Source organism: Electrophorus electricus, chromosome 4 (assembly GCF_041902795.1).
Source record: "Electrophorus electricus isolate QZ-2024a chromosome 4, ASM4190279v1, whole genome shotgun sequence".
NCBI classification, from domain to species: Eukaryota; Metazoa; Chordata; class Actinopteri; order Gymnotiformes; family Gymnotidae; genus Electrophorus; species Electrophorus electricus.
This window is the reverse complement of record NC_137500.1, coordinates 14,581,798-14,591,783: the sequence shown is the minus strand read 5'-3', so window position 1 is coordinate 14,591,783 and position 9,986 is coordinate 14,581,798. Positions and strand designations below refer to the sequence as shown.

Genomic DNA, 9,986 nt, shown 5'->3' with positions numbered 1-9,986 from the left:
AATGGCGAACTCTGTCACGGGGGCGCGCGCTCTCGAATTATTTACTGTACAAGGCTCGCGCGCTGATGTATCCACCGAAGGTCCTCTCCGCGCGAGGGCGCTAACGGTCCAGGTCTTTAATACCGACAGTGGCGGTTGAGAGCTGCCTGGTGAGAATGAAATGGAGTTATAAATCGTGATGGATCCCCTCGACAGGCCCGAATCTCTTAAGGAAAAATTTGAATCATCATCATCATCTGCAGCAACAAATAGAGAGACGTCGACATGTGCTCCGTGGGCCCGATTCTCCACTTGGCTGGAATGTGTGTGCGTTGTTACCTTCGACCTGGAGCTCGGTCAAGCCATAGAGGTATCTGTCCAGTGTTAGATCGGTCAGCTAGCTGGTTATATTTAGCTAGATGCAGTCTGGCTCTGCATCTGCTTTGCTAAAAGTGTTTACATGGATAGCTAGCGCTTGCTAGGTAACAGTAAGCTTGCCTGGGACTTACTAACTAGCAAGGTTAGTTAGGTTTCTAGCGAAGAGTAAATAGATTCAGCATACAGATGTCCGATAATAGACATTGAAAATAAAGCTAGGTTGATTTGGTCCGCGTTATCAAACTATATACGTAGCCTAGCTGGCTAAACAACCAGCTAACCACTTAATCACAAATGCAACAGCATCCTCGCACTGTGGACTGAAATGCTTTCTCTTGTTATCTCACAGCTTGTCTATCCACATGATGTAAAACTTACAGAGAAGGAGGTAGGTTTTTGTTGTATAGTTCTTGGCGTTGAACAGTGCCCTGCATTATCTGTATTTAAAACGCTTTACTTTCTTTCTCAGAAAACAAGCATATGCTACTTATCCTTTCCTGACTCCTACTCAGGTGAGCCAAGTTAAGGCTATAGTCTAGGGTTTCTGTGTCAGTGCTGAAGCTGATATGGCCTGAGTTATCAGGACCTGCCTCTAACATTTAAGCTTATTCCATTATCTTTTTGTAAAACATGAACAATATGTTATGTTTAAAAATATTTAACTGAGGAGATGAAATGTTTAGTTAAATAGGAAATCTTATGGTTTCAAATATTACTCTTAATTCACACTCACTGATATGAAAAAACAGATTTAAAGTAATATTTGAACAGAAAATGGCTGACTATTGCAAATGCAGAAATTCATTTTATCCAGTAAGTATTATCGTTCCTTGCCTTTCACTTAATATATTTTAATAGATTTGCTTCTAGATCTGAAACAAGTGTCAGACTCATGTTTGTGTAGGCAGTTCTAGTCCGTGCCTTTCTATGCCAGACTCCAGTATAGGCTGTAGCATTCTGTTTCACAGGATGCCTTGGAGACACACAATTTAGCTTTAGGCTGCGGCAGTCTGTGGGACGAGTCAGTGGCTTGTGGTTTGGAGAGGAGGATGACTACAATAGGGATGTGCCACTGATACTGCAGGTAAGAAATGTATGGATAGGAATCTGTTAGAGATGAGATTGTACCATGTGATTGACCATTATCTCCACCTTTAGGTTAGTTGTGCTCATGCTTTCAATAGTGGTTTTAGATCAGTTCATAATTTTTCAGACTACTTCCCTATTTGTATCCTTTTGTTAGAAGGAACTGGCACATTTCTACGGCTATGTGTACTTCAGACAAGTAAAAGATGTCTCTGTCAAAAGGGGCTACTTTCAGAAGGTGAGTGCAAGAGCTGAAATAACTTACATGTTTACATGTAATATTTACATGTGTAAGCAGGCATCAGTTCACTAAGGGAAGTTACAAGGTAGGGTTCATAGAATGGAACATATAAGGCACCTTTTACTGTGAGATCAGTCTGTGTCAATGAATTTAGCTTTTGCTTAGTTACTAACTTTTGTAACATTACACTGTATTGTTATTTAGAAGATGCACCTGCTCAAAGTGTGCACAGCATCAGTAAATAAATAAAGAGTACATTACCTTAGACTTGGTTTTATTTAAATGCATAGCAAGCTACTAATTTATTCTATTCTCAGTCAAATTCCAGACATTCAGCAATAAAAGTACCTGATTTTAGATTATGTGTTTTTAAATTGACCTTTTATTTTTAAGTGATTGAGGAACCTGAGCATAATTACATGTAGGCTAAGTTGGCAATTTTGGAATTTTTTTTTGACAATGAAGCACAGCAAAAGTTTTTTTTTTTTTTAGTTGTTGATAAAGCTGTAACCTCACTGATTTTCTGACTTAAATGTTTATGCTGACTACCTGATATACAGCTTCACCCATTATTTTCCAATCTATTCAAGTTCTGTTGCTGAGCCTTTGCTTATAGCCCCTAGCAATGTCCTTTACTTTTACCTGCCTCACAATTAAACAATAATATATTGCTATATATTTCTCATTTATGGAAATACTGAAAACTCAAGAGTCTAGAGCCAGAAATACCACAGAGACTAAGGACTTTTTAATTAAACTAGTAGGTACAAGTAAATAATCAACTGGACATTTCTTGTTCACTCTGTCCTAGTCACTGGTCCTGGTTTCCAGACTGCCGTATGTGCAGTTGTTTCACTCCCTTCTGCAGATTATTACTCCTGAGTACTTTGAGAAGCTAGAGCCTTGTCTTGAGGCAGGTAAGAACAATTTGACATTATTATTTATGGTAGTAAGCATTAGAAATATATATTGGGGGATACTAAGTTACCTGTATGTGAATCCTGTTGTGCAGATGTTTTGTAATGTCTGTTATTCAGTAAAGCAGTTTGTTTTTCAAGCTTTTTGAGGTTCATGATTAAAATGTAATTCAGCACTTAATTTAGAATAAAAAAATGTAATGCATGTTGTGAAGACACCATTCAACCCTACTGAGATGAACAATAAAAACATTTATTCTGCATTTTCATAGCTACTAATCTAAAGATAAAACTCTTTCAAAAAGTTTCATTTATACTTTTAACTAGTATTGTATTGTAATTGTGTTCACAAAAAGCCTTTTACTAATTGTTTTTTAGCTATACATCTGTGACCCTCCAAGGAGGGTAGTATCAACAATACAGTGATATTTAATATTTTTTGTTACACAGTCCTTAGAAAGACACAGTCCTTAATTTGTAATTTCTCTGCAGTGTGTAATGAGATTGACCAGTGGCCTCCACCTGTGCCAGGGAAAACCCTCAATTTACCTGTGATGGGCGTTGTCGTGCAGGTGAGGACTCACTAGATGAATTCATGGATGTCAGATTTGTAGGAATAACCATTACAGAAACAGAAATTGTTGGATCAGTGAATTATTGTTGTATAAACATTTTAAATATTAAATCCATATTAAATCCTGTAGTTGTAATTTGTAGCTTTAAATGTGACTGAGTGCAATCATGCTCATGACATCAAAAGGAAAGAAAAAAAAAATCACCATGCGATTACCAGCCGCTGAGGGGGCAAATTCAGATTTTGCAGATTGGGACATCTCTTTTTCCTTTAATTTTTTCGAGGCCCTTTAACTGATATTTACAGAGATAAGGATTTATGCTATGTGTGGTCGATCTAATGCTCTACTTTCAGGTCAGGATTCCTTCAAAGGATGACAAAGCAGGGGGAAGTCCTACCAGGCAGGGACAAAAGGAGGTAAACACAGTTTTTATATGTAAATAGAAAAACAGTAGGTATGCTAAGGCTAGCGTGTTAATGTTTCTTCATTCCTTCCTTCTTCCTGTGGTGTTTAGAATCTTCTCCCAGCTCCAATGGTTCTCCCTACTGTCCATGAGCTTGATCTTTTCAAGTAAGCGTGATGCTGTCTGCTTACATGGGCTATAACGGTTATTTAACTATCAAGTAAATAATGTCACTGATCCTGTATAACTTTTACCTAATCAGGTGTTTCCAGTCTATCTTCATTCACCTCCAGATGCTTTGGGAGCTAATGTTGCTAGGAGAACCGATGGTCGTCATGGCACCCTCTCCAGCCATCTCCTCAGAGACTGTACTGGCCCTAGTGAGGTTTGGCCACTAACTTGCTGCTTTTCTTGCTCTGTTTCCCTACCTGCACACATCAGACTGTGAGAGTAGAAAGAAAAGGCATTCAGATGTATGAAACAAATCATACAATTATTTAATTAACAACTTGAGCTCTTCTGTGATCAGTCATACTATAATATGTTATGCTGTTTTGCTTTATAGGTGTTGTCTCATAGCTGCTGAGAGTAAAACTTGAGAACATTTATTTTCTCTTCTTTCCAGCTCTATCGGCCCCTTGAAGTACTGCTGTGATTTTCGCCCTTACTTCACTATCCACGACAGTGAATTTAAAGAGTACACTACCAGGACTCAGGCACCGTAAGCATGCATAATGACCTTCTAAACACTCATTAAAACAAACTACCTCACTACTTTAACAATTTAACCATTAACCTTGATGATTTGGGTATGTCCTGTCAGGGCATCTCATTTTGATCCTTATTTTGTCCTGACTCGATCTCTTCCTTCATGTTTTTTTTTTAAATACACCCAGGCCTAATGTAATACTGGGAGTTACTAACCCCTTCTTTATCAAGACCTTCCAGTGCTGGCCTCACATCTTGCGTCTTGGGGAGCTGAAAATGTCTGGTAAGCGTATGCTCCTTCTGAATCCCTTAATTCTCCAAAGACAGTTATGTTCTATTACACCATATGTTTGATCACTCTCTAATTTCAGGAGATTTGCCAAAGCAAGTGAAGGTTAAGAAATTGTCCAAGTTGAAGACGCTGGACACAAAACCAGGTACATCTGAAAGGATTCTGCCAATAAGTTACCTAATAAATATCTGCCTTCTCACTCCTGTTTTGTGTTTTTGTATGTACATCAAGGTATATACACAGCTTACAAAACATTTCTTCATAAAGACAAAGCACTCATCAAGCGACTCCTAAAGGTACACTAGATTCTGCGTGTGATTAAAATTGTCATATTATTTCAGTCATTTTCCCAGTGTAATTTTTTTTTCTTTTTTTTTTTCTCTGTCTCTCTAGGGAATTCAGAGGAAAAGGCCTTCAGAAGTACAGAGTGCCATCTTGAGGCGATATCTCTTGGAACTAACGCAGAGTTTCATCATTCCACTGGTAAAGTCCCTTTTCATCCATTGTTTGCCTCATATGAATCACTTGTTGCATAATTAAGATTGCTAAGAGAAACAATCCATTATAAAATTATTGGGACGAGTCTTCTGCTTCATTATCAACCCCACACCTGTCCTATTTAACAGGAGCGATACTTAGCCAGTCTGATGCCACTGCAAAGATCTGTGACTCCATGGAAGGTTAATTACAGTACTGTATAATCCACCCACTTACTCACTTGCTCACTCACATTTTGAACTATTTAAAGAAGCTTCAGTGTTGTTTCCTCTCACTTTTTAATAATTAGTGTGATTACTGTGATTTTAATGTTCAATTATCAGGGAAATTTAGACAAGGCAAGGTATAGAGAAAATGAAGGTGTTGTATGTGCGTGTCTTTCAGACCCCTCCTCAGATCCGCCCTTTTAGTCAGGATGAGTTCATGGCCACTCTGGATCATGCAGGACCGCAACTTACCTCAGTGCTCAAAGGGGACTGGCCGGGACTTTATAAGTAACACGCTTTCCATTGTTGTAGCTTTTGTTTAGTTGATTGATTTGGTTAATTGGTCCATTCATTGGTTAAAAATGAATGCAGTTTCATGACTGGGCAGAGCTATGTAAAGCTAATTGTTTTTCGTATAAACAGGCCATCACTTCAGTAGCGTGAAAGATACAGTTATAATGTGCAGATGTTTTATCTCTCCTCTTTAAGGCGATTCTTCCGCTCTGCTAACTTTGATGGATGGTATCGTCTCAGACACAAGGAAATGACACAAAAAGTTGAATGCCTTCATTTAGAGGCCATCTGTGATGCTGTAAGTACTGACACCAAACCAGTACAGGCAATGAAATAAGAATAGGCAGTTCAGCAGAATAGATTCTCTGCTTAAATATATTAGGATTGTTATTTGCTGATGACTTCATCTTTGTTCTGCTATTTTCAGGATCTACTGAGTTGGACCAAGGATAAGTCAGAGGTGGAGATCGTTGACCTCATTTTAAAATTGCGGGAGAAATTGGTTAGTGACGTCACTGAAATTTCAACACTTGTACTGTACTGAAATGACAATAAATTACACTTGCTTGTCCAGTGCAATATGGCAGTACAGTGGCAAGAAGTAAGACCAAGAGTTGACCTGACCATAATGTTTTATTGTTCTCTACAATTTCCAATTACTATAAAAATTATTGTGAATTTATATGAAAGAATACTAACAGATGTGTATTAAAAACCTATCAGTCAAAAAGTGAGCTTGCATCTTTGTTCAGTAGCTGAACTGTCATAACACACTTGTTATTAAGGTGACCAAATTAGTCAGCATGTCATTGCATGAAGGTAAGCTCTGAGGTTCACACTGTTTCCACAGTGGGACCAGGACCGTGAAATTATGATGAAGGTCAAGCTGAATCGATGGATGACATTTGATTTCAGTACCACATATGAAAGTGGCCCTGATTTTAATTGAAAATGTCAGATTCCTCTAAATGCAAATATATGTTACATATGGAGTAAAATACTGGATTTTAACCACTTTTTATCTGCAGTGTGATCATAGCCAAAAAAGTTATTTTAAGAATTCTCTGATGGCTGTTTTAGAAACCTGTGTTCTTCAGAAATCCTTTGTGCCAATTTCTAGCTCCAAATCATAACATTGCATAATTACACCTGTAACCCAGTGCACCTACCTGACCCTTCTACTGTAGGCTGTATGATAAGATGATTAGATTCACTGAGTTTGCATACAAGTGGCATTTGCGATCTTAAGTTTGTCTGAGCTGCTTTTCTCAGCCTGTTCCTTTGTGCTCCACTTAGTTTGTTCTCTCTTACTAGCCAGCATCCGTATGCTCCCCTAGTAGGGACATAAACGTATGGCTTCTGTGTAGTAATTAGCTATCGGGCTCTTTTTCTGTGAAACAATAGAACTAACTGTAGGTTTCTTTCCCACATGACAGATTAGAGCTCGTAAGATACAGCTTCCAGTAAAGGATGAGCTCCTGGAGAAACTGGAAAGCTACATTCAGACTGTGATCAGCTCCCTGCCTGAGGACCTGCAGACAGTACTGCACAAACATTGATAAAGAGCCCCATTCCAAACTCATAGACACACCAATCACTGGAAGAGTGGCACCCTGAACAACAGAGCCACTTACATCGACGGCAGTTACCAAGAGACTGAGAGATGGATGCACAAAGGGCAATGCTGAACAGATACCAACACCCCATTTGACTTGAAGGTAAACCTTGCAAAATTCTGTAGAGCAAAAAAGGCTTATATTGCTATGATAAATCAATAGCATTGAGGGTAAAGTTCCCTTAGAAAGCCTATTTCTGTTTATTCTCTGCCTGGTCTTTTACAAATGATGGTAACAAACAATTATTGTGTCCAAGCTAGACACTTCTCTATGTCCACGATTATTTTAATTCATTATGTAGTTGCATTTCATAGCAGTTAAGTGCTTAAAATACTGCAGTAGCTGATTCAAGCAAAACCTGTGGAAATGCTTTCAGAGCACATTTTTCAGGTTTCTTTAATGCCTGTGATTTATTAAAATGCTCAAAGTACATTCAGAGAGAACGTTTGAGGTGGGTCGGTGCACTTAGCCAACACAGCAAATATGCCACTTGCGTTGTCAGGTAGTTCTGTTTGTAGAAGCAGTGCACTTCCAGGTCTGAATATATGTAAGGAAAAAACAATATTAAAATGCAACCAGTTGTCATGTTTCACTTGTTTGTTGTGTGATAAAGCCATGCACAGTTTAGTGACATTAACTGATTTTTTTTTTAATGAAAAGTGTGTTTATAACAGTGAAAGAATCCTGTTGTATCAAAAGAAAATGTAAGAAACTCATGTTTTGTTTTGTTGTGTTTTTTTTAAATTAAATGTTTAAGCACTTTTGACATTTAGTTTGGTTTCATTTTACTCATACTGGTGACTTAAAAACAAAGTTGCTATTTTCCTCGTTCAAAGGGAAGTTACCCTTCATGCTGCTGGTGTCTAATACCTTATGTGAAGCGTTTCAGTTGTCATTATAAATGGCTATGTTCAAATTTAGGTTTGCAGAATATTTTACCTTACACCCTTTAACCCAGAAGTGTTTTAACATTATGTTAGGTTATATGTTAAAATGTCAGTTGTCATCAACTATGATCAGCACAGTATCTTTGATCTCATCCATGGCAGCCTCAGTTTCAGTGCCTGGATAGGCAGTGTTGACTTTGCTGTCGAAGTCCATCTGGAGTTTATTTACAGTAAAATCATTTTTTTTCCCCCTTTTTGTTATTCTAATAGCCATGGTGATATACATTCATGCTCAGAAATTTCGGTTTATTGTACTTAATTCCACCAATGGAACTGTATAAATCATACTTGGAGCTTGTTAAGACTAGGTAGGTCATAGCATAAGGTTTTGTTTGACCATTTAAAGCAAGTTAACAGTGGTAGGTGTGGAATGTTGCATGGTGCTGAGAAGTGAAGCACATGTGGGGAAATGCCTTTCTTAGGACACTGCTGCATGTTGTCTGCGATTCAAATGGCATTACAAGCGTTTTAGGTTTTAGACTACTGCATACCAGTAATGGGACATATTACTCTAGAATGAATACTTTTTAACAAAAAACACAGTGACTGATCTGCTTCACATCTTTTTTTTTTTTCTTTCTTTTTTTTTTAAAGGCTTATTTTAGCACCTTTGTCCTGAAAAGTGCCATGTCACTCGAGACTACCTTTGGAAAATGGAATCAGAATTTAAATCCTAAGAAGTAAATCAAAGAAATAATTTGCTGCAGTATTGCTATTTAATTCCTTATTTTACTGTTGAGAACTTGAATTAGCCATTTTCACACAAAGTATTATTGTTCTTGTTTATACTATTTCGGTAATTTGTAAATATTGCTTTGTATGGTTTGTGTGTTGTGTTTGCTTAAGTGGAAGACTTGTTATTAAAAAGATTTATAAAAGGTTTTATAGAATAAAACTGAACAGTGTGATATTTTGTCATTTCTTCTTCTGCTTTTTTTGCATATCTATTTTGCATAACTGCATATGTACGTGTTACCATGAACCCTCAAATTAGAATTAATCAATTCATGACACCCTGAAAATACCTGTAGATAAGATGAATGCAATGCATCTGAGCAGGGCATCGGGCTGCACTCATGAAGGTTCTGTATTGTTGGAGACTTAAACTTGTGTTTGCATTAATAGTATAGGTTACATACAATATCAGCATACTTCTGTTGTATGGCTTAACTCTGTACCAAGTTCCTAATATACTGATATATTGTGAAAGGTTTTTTTATATATATATTTTTAACATCAATCTTTTATGCATTTTATATATATTTTTTCTGTTTTGTATGCTTATCTGTTACTGACAATACTACAGAATTCACCTCGTTTGGATTGTAATTTGATTGTATGAGTGGGCTAATGAAAATGTAGCAATTAAAAAGTGATACTGATGTTTCATATCTCCTCATATTTTTAAACATCTTTTTAAAAACTGCATTGGAATGAGAATTGTGCCACTCAAGTTTAATTTTGGAAATTAATTTAGCATTTTTATCATTTGTATTTAGTGAGTTTTAATTGTTTCATCATTTGAATTTGTATATGAGTTTGAAACTGAATTTGATGAAGCAATAATTCACAATATTAATCACATTTCATTTATGGACAAAAGAAAAACCATCTCTCAACCATTCAGAATTGGCCATGTTATCAAATTGACTGTGGCAATCTAGAGACTTCAGACTTGTCATAACAGCTTTAGGTGGCAGTAGAAGACTCCACCCATATAGTGTGTCAAAGTTGAATCTATCTAAAGAGCTGATACTGAGATGTGTGGGGTACATTGTTTTTGTTTTTTCCATTTCAAATCTTTGCACATATGGAATGTAAATTTAGTTTGGTTAAATTAATCATC

General features: G+C 37.0%; 1 protein-coding gene across 3 annotated transcripts; it reads left to right on the top strand.

Annotated features, from left to right (window-relative positions):
• Positions 1–9: 9 nt before the first annotated feature.
• Positions 10–9,522, top strand: dennd6b (DENN/MADD domain containing 6B). 3 transcript variants are annotated; one of them, XM_081712560.1, is made up of 20 exons: positions 10–349; positions 707–745; positions 827–869; positions 1,326–1,441; positions 1,601–1,681; positions 2,496–2,601; positions 3,094–3,173; positions 3,530–3,592; positions 3,691–3,746; positions 3,842–3,964; positions 4,205–4,300; positions 4,476–4,570; positions 4,659–4,724; positions 4,811–4,875; positions 4,973–5,062; positions 5,206–5,259; positions 5,462–5,571; positions 5,773–5,875; positions 6,005–6,079; positions 7,014–9,522. In XM_081712560.1, exons 1-20 carry the CDS (start codon positions 179–181, stop codon positions 7,134–7,136), a joined length of 1,755 nt encoding a protein of 584 aa, XP_081568686.1. In that variant the 5' UTR covers positions 10–178; the 3' UTR covers positions 7,137–9,522. The 3 variants fall into 3 exon arrangements, with proteins under 3 accessions (XP_081568686.1, XP_081568687.1, XP_081568688.1); XM_081712561.1 differs by having other exon boundaries at positions 284–349; positions 827–1,170; XM_081712562.1 differs by lacking the exon at positions 10–349 and adding an exon at positions 1,107–1,170 and having other exon boundaries at positions 731–745.
• The last annotated feature ends 464 nt before the right edge of the window (positions 9,523–9,986 follow it).

Coding starts and splice junctions, on each gene's coding strand:
- dennd6b (XM_081712560.1), top strand. CDS start 179: ATGGATCCCCTCGACAGGCCCGAATCTCTTAAGGAAAAATTTGAATCA. Junction 3,593..3,690: donor CCAGGCAGGGACAAAAGGAG/GTAAACACAGTT, acceptor TGTGGTGTTTAG/AATCTTCTCCCAGCTCCAAT. Junction 3,965..4,204: donor ACTGTACTGGCCCTAGTGAG/GTTTGGCCACTA, acceptor TCTTCTTTCCAG/CTCTATCGGCCCCTTGAAGT.